The following is a 15,636-nucleotide window of genomic DNA, read 5'->3' as shown; positions in this document are numbered from 1 at the left end:
ATTATTAAAATAAATTTCCAAAACTGCTGGTGTATTTTTTTAAGCCAGGAATATATACTTTGTTGAATAGCCTTTTAAAGCCATACCCATTTATGGGTCCCAATTAAACAACTATGAAAAAGAACACAACCCCGCTAATGATTTACGTTTAGCAAACGGGTTTAACAGTGGTTTTAAGCAGCGAGATATTTTAGGTCCACTTATTAGCAGCCCTCACATAGTGGGCACTTAGACTGGCCCTGCTGACTTCAGACCTACACCTACTTTTAGACTTCTCTTTTTTAAACACATAGGTTTGTAGGTAAAGACCTATATTTTGCCTGTAATCTAATTCTACAAGCGTCCCAAACTCTCCTCCTCCTTGCTACAGGTCTAAATTCCTGACACAAAATTCTATTTCTTGGCAATACTGTCTTTATTCAATTTATTACACAATGCTAATGCATACATTTGCATGATTTTTAAGAAATCTTGAGTGCCTTCTGCCCTCTCCACATCGTTGATTTCTCCCTTCCATGAAGAAACTTGACCTTTGACGTTCATTCATTACAGCCCTTCATTACAGAAGAATGTTCTACCTCTGCTGTGCTTCCAACCATTCCATCCTCTTCTTCCTTCTTAAAGCTAAAGTGCCAGAACATTATAGTCTTAGACATAATAATCTAATACTTAAGAATTGTTAAGGGGATCACAGTGAAATGGCGCTCAACTGAAAGTCTATTAATTCTGTTCCATATCAGGAACCTGCATTCAGTCTACTGATGTATTCTGCACTCAGACTTTTTTTTTTAATTAATGTTTAGAATAAAATTAACTATCTTTAAACTTGTCCCTGCTCAATTTTTACTGGTAAACTGCAGTGCACAATTATAGCCCCATTTTTGTTTTGTTTGAGTCAAAGTGTTCCTCCAATGCAAATACAAGTAACTTGAAAGAGTCAGCGTCTCGTCTTTGGTGAAAGGGTAGGTTATTTATTGTATACCTAACTAATTCTTAAGCTTAGCAACTTTGTCTTAGCTCACTTGTTTTGTTTTTTTTTTTTTAACATTACAGTAATCACTGTCTCTTCACATGTCCAGATACCAGATATAGTTTTGGAAATTATCAGCTTAATAACTAAAGACTAAAATCAGGGCAAACTTATCTTATGGCAAATGAGTCATGCTGTCCCCTAAAATTCAGTATATGGGCAGATAAAAAAGATCCAGTCCATGGAAAAGAAATACACAGCATCATTCTTCTATGCCCATTACTGTAAGATAATTTAAAAAAAAACCAAAAAAAAACCACCAGACAGAAAACAGTAGAAACAAAGGTCAACACACTATAAAGTTTCAGCTGTCAGCATTCACTTCAGTTTCCCCTCTCTCTGAAAACCTTAAAGGAGGAGCAGATGACAACATGATCTCATTGGTGCTAGTTCTATATCGCATAACCAAACCACTTAGAATATTCTATTTCTAACAAGATTTTTTAGTACAGAGATACAGTAAATATTTAGGAGCATATTATGTACTCCAGCATGGATTACTATCTTTAACATGGTGCACAGCTATCCAGTGTCAACAGATACAGGGAGCTACACTTCCTATAAGTTCTAACGAAAAGTTCATCTTCACTTACACTCTAGTTCAAGCAATTGTATTTTAAGCTGGACTGCTTTCAAAGATGCAACACTAAGATAACCATTCATTCAATCTGTTAGCAACTAGTCTAATCTTTTACTTGCAGTAAATTTATGCAATTAACCGCACAAAGTTACTTGAAATACCTGTTCAAGTTTTCATTTCATATTTATAGTCCAAAATATCTCCTATTACTTCACAAATACTACTCCAAGTAACAAAAAGTTCTTGCAGAAGATACTTATCAGTTATTTCCAACATCTCTAGTTTAGAAGGAAACACCTAATCAGATGTTTGACTATTGCGTAATTTAAAACACATCACTACCAAACCAACCCAAAACATCAGTGCATTTACTTGAAATAATTATTAACATGTATTGAGCAAATTAGTTTACTTCCCATATTCATGGTGTTCGTTTAGAAAGGAGACTAAAAGTGGTAAGAAACGGCTAATTTTCTTTTCCAAACACAAAGTGCTATGTCTCAGCTTTTGTAGGAACACTTGTTTTTTCTAGATGTCACCTGACAAGCTGGCAGCAGTCCAGTATTTTTCAAGCATTCTATCAGAGCTGTACCATAAGCGCAGTGATAATTCAGAACTACAATCATGTCCACTGAAAGGTAACATTCCTGCCATCAGTTCTTTAAGCCATGGTTTTAATGCTAGAAAAGGCTTCCCTCACTGTTTTGATTTATTCATTAAGGTAGAGCGTGAGTATGTAGCAGAATACCTTCAGTAACATGTAACCTCACATTTTAGCACCAAAAGAGATATCCATCCTACAGAGCGTGAGCTTTGAATTTATAACCAATATGTACGAGGCATAGTGAAAAGTGTTACAAGTATCAAAAGTATAATATGAACTTCAATTCTACATTTAAAAGCTTGGGTTTTAGGCAGAAAAATATGGTCTTAGATGTCATTTACCACAACTGCGTTATTTTTATAAATCATAATTACTTTCAAATTAACCTCAAGTTCACTGTTTAAAACAGCCAGAATTAGCATAAAGGAGGCTGACATACATATGTCTATGGGGAAGTTGTAAAAGCATCACTAAAAAAACCCTTTCTCATCTTCTAAGACTGTCATCTACTAAAGGGATCTTAACTTCCCCCCTACGCACACATATATAAACACACACAGAGAGAATTAAATACATATACACATGAATTGCTATCAATTCCTGTTCGAAAGTTATAAGATATTCACTAGCTTTCTCCTTATTTACTTACACTTCTACTATCAGACTTTAAAAAAAAAAATCCAGTTTCAATCACTTCCTAAACAAGATTTTGAGAACATGGAGGCGACTGTACATTTCATAAAAGTTTTTAAGAATTGGTCACTATAAACTGGAGGTAGTTTTGAAAAATGTTAGCTTGAATTAATTTACTAAATCAGAAGTAACGTTAATCTACAAAAAGATTTTAAAAAATGAAATACTCTCCTGTTAGGAAGATTGTTTCTGTATCATTGAATACATTCTTTTGAAGAAAATGTAGCTGTTTGCTTCTGGTTGTTACCTCTCAGCTTTCAAGAGGCAGCCAAGACACATGCACTTGTTGATATTCCTCACTGAAAGTGTGCTGATGCTTCCTGAAGTTATAACATGGACTGTGTGTGGCTTCCCAGCCACTTCCAAGGTCTTTTTCTACTAAAAACATTTTTGAAAACTTCCTGTAAAGTGTATTAACCCTAAAATAGTACTTCTGAAACGACACTGTACAGTAACTGCCCCTCCATTTATCTAAAGAGAATTACACTTTACTCCTGAAAACCCAGATGATAATCTAGATAAAAAAAGATTTGCATGAGATCTTCCACTTTCAGTTTTATCAGTATAAAATTTTACTGGCTAACTTTTATACTGCATCACAGTCACATGGTCTCATACGTGCCAGAAAATACTTCTTTTGTAGATTTGAAGCGTAACATTGGAAACTGTTGAACCATAGTAATTTGTTTAAGATAAAAAGGTTTTTAGAAGTCCAAAGAAAAATCCCTCTCAATGAAGTTCCTGTTAAACTGACATTATTAAAAATACTAAACCCACTTTTTTTCCCTGCCCCATCCTAAGAGTAATTCATCAATTTATTCTTCCAAACAAGCATTCCACACCAACAGGGTGAGGGAAAAATTAAAAATCTCTTAGTATTTATAATCTATTATAAATGAAATTATGTATTGTGTAACCCTGTAGCTACCTCTAGCAAACTTCCCACTGTTAGTTTAAATTGTGTGCAACAGGAAAAAAGAGAAAAGAGATTTCTCATCTGCTTTTCTTGTTCTCCCTTCACAAAAAAGGTAACATTCTGATATGTATATAATGTACCATATCCTAATAAAAAATATTTGGCTGGGAGTTCCCAGGGCAAAGTCTGTTGCCAGCGATGGACCCACCGGGAAGAGCAAATGCCTAGAAAATTAAATCAAATCCAAAGTGAAGTTTCGAATAACATCCAAAGCTCCTGTATCAAAGCCACATATATCCAACATGCCTCTGTCATCTGGATCTGCGATCGTAAAGCCATTTGAGGTCATTCCACAAACAATCAATTTAGCAGGAACACACATTTTCTAGAGGAGGGGGGGGGAAAAAAAAAAAAATCAGAACACACATATACAGTTTATGTACGCTTAAACATGCCAGAGGGCCAAACGTTGCTATCTGGCTTGCATAAACCACTGTCTGAATAGGTATAGTAACAGAAACTAGACAGACCGTAACCACCAGAATTGCATACTGCCTGTTAACATTGTACTTAACCCACAGCAGATATATTTAGATAAATGGAAACAATTACAATGGGGTATATTAGTACAACTTTCCTGCAATACTGGGATTCATAGATTATTTCAAATGCAAACATTGCATTTGCTATTCTGCAGTTCATTCTGAGAAAAAACTTGAAATAATAATTTTCAAATCATCTAATAGGAGTCAAAGAGTGTGGTTTTGTATAAGGCAAGGATTTCCAAATATTGGTTAAACAAATACAACAACTGTGACCTAAACAACTCTGCTAAATGAGCTGAATTTGCAGGTTAGTAACCTGTAAGGTAAAGCAAAGCAAGTCACACAAAAGCCAGAGTACAGGAACTCTTCGTTTAAAGAACAAATCTAGGAATGGGAGCTAATCTCAACTCAGAAAACTAAAACACTGTGGGCAAGTTAGATTTTTGGTATTAATTTCAACTGGGTGGACATGATATGAAGATTTACATCCATACATATGTGCTTGCCAAAAGGCATTTTTTGCAGTTCAAAAAATAGTTCCTTTAAAGCATAAGGGATTGTTTGCTGATTAAATAAGTTTCTGATTAAAAAATACCTTCTCCAAGCACACTGCTTCACTCTATTTTAAAATTATGAAGCTGTATAGCTTAGAGTAGCCCCTTGAAAACATAATGAGCGTTCTTCACAAGATACTATCACCTCATCCTATTGACATCTTCCCTACAGGCTTATCTTCATTATTTCATTTAAACTTTGTGGTATCTACTGTGGACATCAAAGTTAAATTTAATTCCATGAGCCAAATTTCATCCTGTAGGAACTATAAAAAACTTTTTCAACCAATTAATATATAGAATGCAGAAATTCATACAATCCCTGAATACCAAAAAATTTTTCACTGGTATTGCAGTACACCAAGCAAGTTAGGACAGTTAGAAATCCTTTTAGCAATTCAGTGGTTTTAAATATGAGCAATTAGTGCAATACGTGCATGAATTCTGCCTAACTGCACAATGTAATAGTTTTTAACAATACACAATTATTTACTGAAAAAAAGCCACAACTAGTTCAGTCTCTAAAACATATTTTTTAGAGCTGGTATTTATTTGGAACTGTATTCATCAATTATAAACAGAAGCATATTTACCTCTCTGTACTCTCTAAGGGCTGTTGCAGGATGAGTATTTCCAGCAAAGGTCTCGTTATCAGTAAATACAATGAAGACATCAGCAGCTGTCTGAGTTTTTTGAGCCCATATCATTGGAAGGGAACAATCAGTGGTACCCATTGGAATCTTAAAAGAAAAAAAACCAAAACCATGGAACACATCAATAGAGAAATTAGTAAGCCATGGAAAAACTACTTTTCCTTATGTAAGCTTCATGCTTTATCACACACAGAGGCTTCTTTGTTAACCAACAGTTCATATATTCATTTCAGTTCAGTTTTGTCGAGGGTCTTTTTGTCTGATTTTTTAAATATTCTTTTCAAACTAACTCATTGTGACTTAACACTGCCATTCTAAATTGCAATGGTTATTATCTGGCAGTTGAAATAAACACATTTGCTGGACTTTCTCAAAATAAAAGGGAGAAAAAAATGTGGTGTTTTACTATACAGATAGAGACGAAACATAGGACAAGAACTGATTACAAAGAAACTACAATGTAACTGCTGAAACGTCTGCACTCTGACATAAGCAACAGCTATTTCCTAATTATTTTTATTTTTTTATTTTACATACTTCATACATTTTCACTAATACTTGAGGTAACGTCATATCAGCCGTCACTGGGCAAGGGACAATTTCATGTGAGAAGGCCACAATATGGGAATCCTTCTCAGTACGTGCTACAACCTGAGAAAGAGGAAGACAAAAATAATTTAGTTATTCAGAATTTTTAATGTCTGAATCAAAGCATTCCCTAACAAACACATAACATGACATATCCTTCTGTATTTAAGTCACCATGGTCCTCATACACACCAATGCTTCACTCTACATTTTAAATATTCTGTACTATTGCTGCAAATAAACATTGTAAAAATCAGAGCTAAAGAACTGCTCTAATTACTGTAACTGAAGATACTTCCATATTTCTTCTCTCCTCTCTGACATAAAGCACTAAACATTTTTCAACACCAACAAAAGCTTGACTCCTCTACAGTGTAAATACATAAGAAGGTTTAGAGTATCAAATTGAGGGGAAAATTATTGTGATTCAAAAAGGCCACATTGATAACTCAAATGCACACAAGAATTATCCCAGAATTTCTTTATCTGATCTGTATTATTCTATGAATGTTCCTGAAAAAAAATAAAACATGTTTTCAGCTAAGGGAAATGAACAAAGTGGTCAAGGCTGCTTTATTTATACTGGAAACCAACTTCTTCAAACTGATCTTTCTGTATATGGTTGCCAGTAGCTTTAAGCATCTGATCTACCAGTGAGGCACTAGGTCACATATTCTGTACTCCAAAAATATTAATTCTAAGTTTCCTTCTGATTTCTAACCAGCTTTAGAACACCTCTGTACCCAAAGAGCAGCTCAAGCTCCAAACAGTTATAAAGAAGTTTAATGCCTCACCATACACATCACTGCTGCAACTGTACTAGCATTGAGTACGCTGCCCAAAACTTTTTGTGTCATTGATGCACTGACATCAACTGCAAGTAAGAAGCGTTTTCCTGTTGGTTCAACTGTCTGAAAGGGAAAAAAAAAAAGGTACACATAATATATTAATTTCTTCTTCCTTCTGCTTTCAACCCTAGAAGTGGGGCTTTTTTTCATTCTTTCTGGGGTCACATTAGGACAATAATGTTGCCAAAAGCTGAATAGATCATGAAGTTTTGATTCTTTGTTTAATAAAATCCCAATTTCTAAGATTTCTGTTACAAAGTTTCAAAACTGTAATCCACTCAACAAACTTTCCTTGATCATTTTATAAACTTTCAGAAAACAGAGAGTTTGTAAAAAGCTTAACAAATTGAAGAACTATATTACCTTGAAAGTTTTGTAAAATGAGGCATCTAAAGCTTCTAAAATGTCTTCATCAGGACGCCACCAAAGCTTCCCTCTGCTTCCATGCCCAGCTTTATAGGTTTCTAATGCAACCAAAACATGGAATGGATGTATTCTACCCTACAAGCAAAAGAAATCAATACTAAGTTTTTGAAAATCTGAACTCCATTTTAAAAAAAGTAACAAACTAAAACTAAAAATAAGATCCTACTACAAAAATCTCTGGTTTAGTATATTGTTGATTTAAATTTGTTAAATTTGAAGAGTTTATGCTGTCTTTACACAGCTGTGGTATGAACTGATACTTGTCAGTTACTAGTAATGAACCTCATGCCCTTTCCAGAATCCTCCAATGAATTCCAAATGTTATCTTATGCCATCACCAGAGTCCTGGTGAAATGTCACAGCTCAATATCTGATTGTCTAGTGCTTTTTTCTACCACAGAAGATAAAGTCTCTGTCCTCCTCAGGGGAAAGGAGTTGAGCTAGGAAAAGAGCAAACTTAAAACTAGTTTTGTATCAGATACAGTAAAACTGGATAAAGAAACTGTTTTCAGAATACAGCATTCATTTTCCTCTTACTATACGAGGGCAGCCCAAACATTTTCTTTTTTTTGCTTTCACTGCATAAACCAAATCAGTGGCTGCCACACGCTAAGTGTTTTAAACCATATCTTTGCTTTACTGATTTTGTTATCTTTTTCCTCAAGGGGAATTTCAGTCATTAATCACTACCAGCAGCAAACCTTAGCAAATATGAAAGCCTGTCCATTATCGCTCTTGCATTGAAGTATTGTGCCACCATCTTTGCTCTCCCTTCCTCAGTGCCTCAATATGATTAAAGAAAAAAGCAGAGAATGGGAAGAGCAGTGGGATGGGAAAAAAAGGACTTACTGTTGTTGCTCTCAGTTCAACTACAGTCTTGAAAAAGTGTCCCAATTTTAATCTCCCCAGCTCACAGAACTATCAGAAAAAGCCACTTGCCTTCTCTATCTCCCCTTTGGGGACCCCTCTTTTCCCTCTTATTTTTGTACCTCTTCAATGGATAGTAAAGCAATGTGAGAGAAGAAAGTCTCCTTGTTACGTCTTTTGTTTCCTCTGTGCTGCTCTGCCAGTTTCTTCATTCACTTCCTAGGATCCTAACACAAGTGACTTCCACACATTTTTTAAGCTTGTATTGCTAATTCTGTATTACAAGACTCAGAATCAACCTGTTGGATGAACCCAACTGGCAAAGCCTGCCACAGCCCCAATTTAAGAAAAGATCCTAGCTGTCAATATACTTAATTTGTAGAAAAGTTTCAGAAATAGGGGGCAGGGAGGAGGGAAATCATCATATGAGAAATGATAAATACAAGTTTTAAAATAAAGGTGCAGGTATTCCACTGCCGGTTTTTAAAAGAATAAACTGCACATTTCCTCCAAAGAACATCCTTTTTATTTTGTAAAGAGGTTGCCTGGAGAAATACAGCTTAGAAAAAGATTAAAAACCACAAAGGCTGGCACTGATTATGAAAAGATTCTTACCTTTTTTAGCAGCTTCTCATTTCTCAGTCTTTCACATACTATTGCCACTTCTGAACCTCGTGGTTCAAGCACTGAATTTGCTGTCAGCTTTCCTAAATTTCTCAACAAAACAGAAATGGGCATCTCCTTCAGCAATGCCTTCCAAACCTATGATTGAAGAAAGAGAAGGGGAGAAAAAAAGATGAGATTCCCGCACTACAAGAACTGACATCTGTACACTAAATAAGAGTATTTTAAAATAAATGTACAAGTTATGTGAAGATCTTCATTATTTTAAATTAGCTACTTGGGTAAATACTTGAAAAACAGCTTAAGGACCATTTTTAATGGAGATCTAGACTTAAGACTCTGAAAAGCGTTACTCTAAAGAGGATACAAAGCTAATGAAGTCTACCTACCTCTTTAGATTTCAGATGATTTGTCAGGAGATGCTCTCTAACTAGACCATATTCCTCTATTAAATGAGTAACTTCCAATTCATCTTTTGTGTGTTTTACTCTCTCCACAGCCTCCAGATACTTTAAGAGTTTTTCAGTCTCAGCAGAAACTGCTTTGTCTTTATAAGCCTCCTGGACATCTTTCCACCCTTTGGTAATATATTTAGTGACTATAGCAATTCCTATTGAAAAGAAAAATATTTTCCAAGCAGGATTACTGTCTTTATACTGGCATTCATCCCTCTAGCAAGCAAACGAGTTAGCAGGTTTCATTCTCAGACCTGCCAAACCAGCTATAAAAAAGGTCAGCCACACAGAACTTAGAGCAATAGTTTTAGTTACTATATTGTTCTTCTAAGAAGTAAGGAGCCTAACATATCTGAAACCAACAGACCTTCCCAAATAACAAAAAAAGTGTTACTTCATCATTTGTAAGCAAATAGGAAGAAAGTGAGGGAACTGTATTATTTTCTCTTCTCTTGACATAAGGAAGAAGCAACAAACTCTGCTTGCCTTGAAGAAAAACAGGTCAATTTCTGATATGTTTCTAAGGTGCAATTTACAGGATACCTTCACTAAGAAATCATCAGTCTACAATGGTATTTGGGTTTCCAGAATACCACAGTAAATATAAACTGTTTAAAACACAGTATGTTCAGGTAAATAAAAATGGATTACCTTCACTGGCAGGTTTTAGGTGGGACAACCTCAGAAGATCTTTATGAGACCAACCACTTCTTTGCTTATATTTTGTAACTGCTAAAGCAACAGCCATCCCATTCTTCCCATTGTACCAATCTGCAACAGCTTTCCTCAGTGCACGGCCCCACATGCCACATTTCATCCCCTCCTTCAGATCTTTCTTAAATTGGATGAAAGTAAAGAGATGGGTTGGTACGCAACACACCTCAGGAACTGCTTTAAATGCTGCTTGTTTTGTTTTCGCATCGGAACACTGTGAGCAAATTGCAAGAGCAAAAAGCAGAGGCTCTTGTTTTGCTGCTCTGCCTTCTTGACTAAATGTCTTTATTTCTTGAACAACTTCACAACCTCTACCCTCTTCAATCAGTCTTACTAAAGCTTCTGCATTTTCAAAGGCCAGCTTCTGCTCCTTGATGTAATAAGTACCACTTTCTGAACCAAAACACAAGAAACGTTGCAGTCGATTCAAATCGGTGACATGCCACACATAACCACTTTCAGAGTTCGGCACCTGCTTCTCATTCAGGAGTTGCACTTGGTTTTCCTCATCCTCCATCGTTTATACTTCCAAGAGGTCTGTTGAAAGAACAATAAAGTTTATTAAGAACTACTGTGAAATCCTGATGACTCTACTCTTTTATCATTTCTTAACAAAGTAAATATATCTTATGTATACACTCATAAATTTTCTGTCATAAATATAATAGAAGTATACTGTAAGTGTGCAATAATACAGATCAGTTAGGGGAGAACACGCAAAAAAATCTCTGAGCTACAATGGTTACAAATTTATTTCCTTAAAACCAACTTAGAAACTACCTCACCCCAAAAAGTGGCACACAGAAAACATGGCTAGTATTACGCCCTTTCGCCACCAATATATTACACTACTTAGGTAGATTTTTGAATTGCATACTAAATTGCCAAAACTCAGATCTCGCCCTACTCTATTTTGCTGAAGAATTAGTAATACTGACCAACTGAAGAAAAACAGTACTAAATAAAGAACTAAAATACTGAAAAACTGTTTAGTCAGAAGACTCTGTGAGAGTTTAAATATGGTGGGATTCAGTAAGGCCTAGACAACAGCTTTTTAACAAGCAACAGTAGCTCAAGAAAAAATTATCTTTATTACAGGCTCAAATAGTCTGCTCTTTCAAGTGAGATACAAGAAATGTCACAGACCTAACAACATATTCTGTACTGCTTTACATTTGAGGTTAAGAAGCAAAAACCACACAAAATTTCACAATCTTTCAGGTCTTCACACACTCGAGTTGCAAGAGAGTTCAGCTGTAGTATTTGTCGGCAACAGTGCTCTTGGAGAACATTTAGCATGGTAAAATTCAAGTCATAACATTTAAACTGAAATAAACACAGGTGAAATGAAATCAGCAGAGTAAGGGGAAGAAAATTCATCATATCTCCAAAACATTAATATGAAAACAATAAATTCAGTTTTCTCAGTTCTCACCAAACAATAAAAAGACACTAAACACCACACCAAAAGGTCCTATTAAAAAAAAAAAGCACCGGTAATCCACTGCATCAAACTGCGTGTAGATCCTAAAATATGCACACCCTGAAGTCTGAGCACACACAGCTGACATTTCAAAGAAATCCACTTAACAAGTTTTAAATATTGCAGATATTTACTTTTGAAATGCTTTTTTGGATACTGACAATAAAAGCCATTTTGCTTCATTTACCAGGATAAGCTAGCACAGATAAACGTCACTAATGTAGATGGAGACCTTTTTCCCCAGTTTAGGTAACACACTGATTTACAAACAACTTGCCCACTTTCTCTTTGACAAATAATTCTTCCTTCTCTGCAAGCAACTGGAAATGTACCTGCCCTTCGTTCTTGCCTATCTGCAGTGATATGCTGTCTGCATCCAGAATTAAATAATAAATAATCATCAGTGCTCCCACTGTATTCTATATGCTGCTAAATCATAAAAATAGAAGCCGTATGCTGATATCCGATTTAAAAATGCAGGTTTCAATTAGAAAATAACTAAGAAATATCCTCCACTGTATTATTCAGAGCATCAGTGCTCAGCTATTTTGCTTAGCGCTTAAATATTCTAACAATGTTTCCTGCCAAAACAATTTAAATACACATCGTGGTTGAGCGTAATTTTTCACTGTACCTGAAGCATGCAAATACACTGAAAATAACAAGGGTGGTATTCGCAATGCATGAATACCACATTGGTACATTTTAATGCCTAAATAAGTTTAATTTCAATACATTTCAATTAGCTGGTTTCATTAAACAGTAGGTAGTATTTCATAATAAACATACAAAACCCAAACAAAAAAATCCTGATATCACAGTCAGCATCCATTACTCAATTTATTAGAAAAAAAATGGTATGTGGAAAGATACTGAAAAACACCATTATCCTGAAGCAAAACAAGAATGGGAAGGATAAAGGATCATGCATGAGTAACGAGATCTCCATATAGATGAAATATTGAGAATAATTTCTTGTTGCATCTTTCATACCCCTGTTATATTAAATACTACTACATTAAAATAAGACTAATGGGAAAACTCTTTTCAGTTACCTATGGATTACCAGAGACTTAAGGTGAACCGGAAGGACCATGCCTTTGGTTAAACAAAACATTTATGATCTCACTTTGGTGATTATCTTAAGAAATACCAGCACTACTTTGAATACTTTAGAGTTTTTTCCTACACTTTTCCATTTGCATGGGTTCTATCTGATATGTCCGTTTTATTTTAATTCTCTCTTGGAGAGTCTCACTTGTCCTCACACGCTTAATTTTATAGTCACTAATACAGATTAGCTACCATTGTCAATAACATTGCTAAAATTATAAATAATACTTATCTGGTTTGAAATCTGGACTTGTGTATAAAATACCGTAACACAAGACCAGTATTTCCATCAAAGGTATCATCCTGAAAGGCAAACAGTTCACTGCTTCATTGTTACATGTGAATATGCAGGTGATGTTAATTGTATTAAAGAAGTTTAGAGCTAACCATGAGAGAAAAACAATTCTCCCGCTGCAGTTCCCTATCACACCATGCGACAAACCTAACTTACACACGTAATAATCGATAATTTTTACATTTACTTTTGTATGGACTAGGCTTTTGTATGGACTCATAGCACTGAAAAGAAGCATGTCCTAGCATCCATAGGCTTCTGACGCAAACCGTGATTTTAAAAGATAGCTGCAAATGTACACTTCTATTTTTCCTGACGCTTAGCTCTTTAATTTGCCTTTTTAGGAATACACTTTGAGCTACAAAACCAAATGCTGTTTTGATTTCCACCTTTTGTAAAGCTTCATTTTCCACTCAGCCCTCAAAGCCGTCATCTCTAGATGAAACACGATATTTTGCAATGCAGTGAATTACCTGCAGCACTTATCCCACTAAAAATGCATACAAAGAGTCTTCTGGAATCTTTAATTAAATTTTTTAATACCTTCTGATAAGCAATCTAGGGTGCAAAACAGACTTATCTCAAATGGCGTATTGCTGCCTCAAAGATTTAGAGAGCTTCAAACCAACATAATCTTTTGGATCCTAATAGGAAATGTAAGCTCTTTAAAATAAATTTATATTTTAAAAATTAACCTTGAAAACTGCAATAACTGATGCAAACCAGTAATTTCACTACTAAACAGCCACACTAGAAGTACCAAATTTAAACTTTGCCAGGATCTACTGGAAAAAGCACTTATTCAGTGTTGAATTATTTCAGTCATGTTGGCCATTTATAACTCCTGTTTTATATTTCGACCTCACTAGTTCCCAAAGCTATTCCCTCTCTCTAACCAGGCCCTCTCCTCTGCCCAGACCTCAAGCATATTTCCTCTTTTAATACCTGTACAACACAGACAACTTTCACCCTTGCAGATGAATAAATGCAAATACACACCTAACGTATGCTGTACCATAACCCTAGTCTTCATCTGCTGAGCTGCAGCAGTGAACTTGAATTTCAAACACTCACGGAGGATTTATCAATTATATCCTGGCTCCATAAGCACTTCCAATTTCTGAGCTACCTGAATACAAACAGCAAGGTGAAAAGCCTTGAAAGTCACAGATTAGACACTTTATAATGAAAACTGCTCAACTGAAATTTATGGTTGCTTACCATTTCATTAATATGAAAGACAGAAAATACTAAGGGAATTTTTTTGATATTCCAAACACCATGTAAACTAATCTACAAGTAAAATATGTCTTTGACTGGTCTGAAACAGCCTGTACAGCACTTGCATCTTGATTGGTAAGGCAATATCTTTATGTTGCTGTACCATAACATGACTAAGTTTCCTAAGTTAACCTCTGTTATTTCCTATGACTTTTACAGTTCACCCCTAGTTTTCCTAAGAAATAGAAGATCTCACAGTACAAGTCCCAGGTACACATGGAAAAAAAATACACAAAAAGCACAAAGCTTTAATAGAACTACAGGTTCTAACTTAAGTTCTTAAATTTAACTGCTACACTAGCAAAGATGAATCAAACTTTGTAATGAAAACATGGAATTAAACTTTGACCAAGTCATATGTTTTACAAAAAAAAAAAGAATTGCACTGACATTTTAAAGACAATACAAACTGTCTTCAAATACTTCAAAAGCATACACGCTTTGCTCTATAAGAAACTGCATTCTCCCACTGCGCTCTCAAAACTTTGTATACACGTTAAACTGAAGATTACAAAGAATGTCCTCCAGTTTATTGAGCAGAGATACTATAACCATCACACCAAGCTGTGGTTGTAACAAAATACAGCTGCGCTACAGCAGAGCTCTGACAACAACGTAAGTCCTCGTACATCAGAAAATAGCATCTCTATGCAAACAGGAATGCCAGGAGAACATTTCCCGAATCACAAACGGCACGATCACCAGTATGATGCCAGCACAGGGGACACCAGACTACGTGAGCCGCACGCTAGCTCAAAAAATTCGACTATAGATTTTGCTTAAAGATTTATTTGCTTAAAAAAAGTTATTGACTGGAAGAGAAAGGTAGCTTAGCTAACGCAGAACAAAATCACGAGGAAAAAGCATCAAAAGCCGATAGCCGAAAACCGCGAGTTGAGCTCTCAGCTTCTATGAAGACGATAAATACTAGTGACGGTGAAGCGGACGAGCGACCCCGAACGCAGCGCCCTTTAATCCTCTCAGGGGGTCCCCAGCACCCCGGTACCCAGCGGGAGGTGGCGGCCTCGCCAATCCCCTCAGCATCCCCGGCGACCCCGACAGAGGCCGGGAGCCCACACCCCAGAGGGCCAGCCCCCCCGCCCTCCGCGCTCCCCCGGAGGCGCGACTTGCCTGCGAGGCCGCGGCCTAAGAGGGGCCGCGGGGCAGGGCCTGCGCGGGCCAGCGCGGCCTCCGACGCCGAGCAGTGGCGCAGCCCCGCGCAGCTACTGCGGCGGGCGATAGGAGGCGGAGGGCGCCGGGGCCGGCGGCGGAGCCACCGCCTTGAGGGGCAGGTAGAGAGTGTCCTACTCCGGCCGTGGGAGGCTCCGCGTCTCTCAGCCCGGCCCCGCCCCGCCAGCGCCCTGACA

At 36.5% G+C, this 15,636-nt stretch overlaps 1 protein-coding gene across 2 annotated transcripts; it reads right to left on the bottom strand.

Moving 5' to 3' along the window:
• Nucleotides 1-1,957: 1,957 nt before the first annotated feature.
• Nucleotides 1,958-15,631, bottom strand: RO60 (Ro60, Y RNA binding protein). Of its 2 annotated transcripts, none has more exons than XM_075097192.1 (9): nt 15,401-15,631; nt 10,035-10,634; nt 9,318-9,538; nt 8,920-9,066; nt 7,375-7,512; nt 6,958-7,074; nt 6,113-6,226; nt 5,516-5,662; nt 1,958-4,208 (listed from the first exon to the last, which is right to left on the bottom strand). In XM_075097192.1, the coding sequence occupies exons 2-9, from the start codon at nt 10,612-10,614 to the stop codon at nt 4,056-4,058; spliced, it is 1,617 nt and encodes a 538-aa protein (XP_074953293.1). In that variant the 5' UTR covers nt 10,615-10,634; nt 15,401-15,631; the 3' UTR covers nt 1,958-4,055. The 2 variants fall into 2 exon arrangements, 1 of the variants encoding a protein (XP_074953293.1); XR_012661173.1 differs by having other exon boundaries at nt 2,418-4,208; nt 6,120-6,226; nt 15,401-15,611.
• Nucleotides 15,632-15,636: the final 5 nt, after the last annotated feature.

Source organism: Phalacrocorax aristotelis, chromosome 6, assembly GCF_949628215.1.
Source record: "Phalacrocorax aristotelis chromosome 6, bGulAri2.1, whole genome shotgun sequence".
NCBI lineage: Eukaryota > Metazoa > Chordata > Aves > Suliformes > Phalacrocoracidae > Phalacrocorax > Phalacrocorax aristotelis.
The sequence above is the reverse complement of the archived record's forward strand: the minus strand, read 5'-3'. Positions and strand labels throughout refer to the sequence as shown.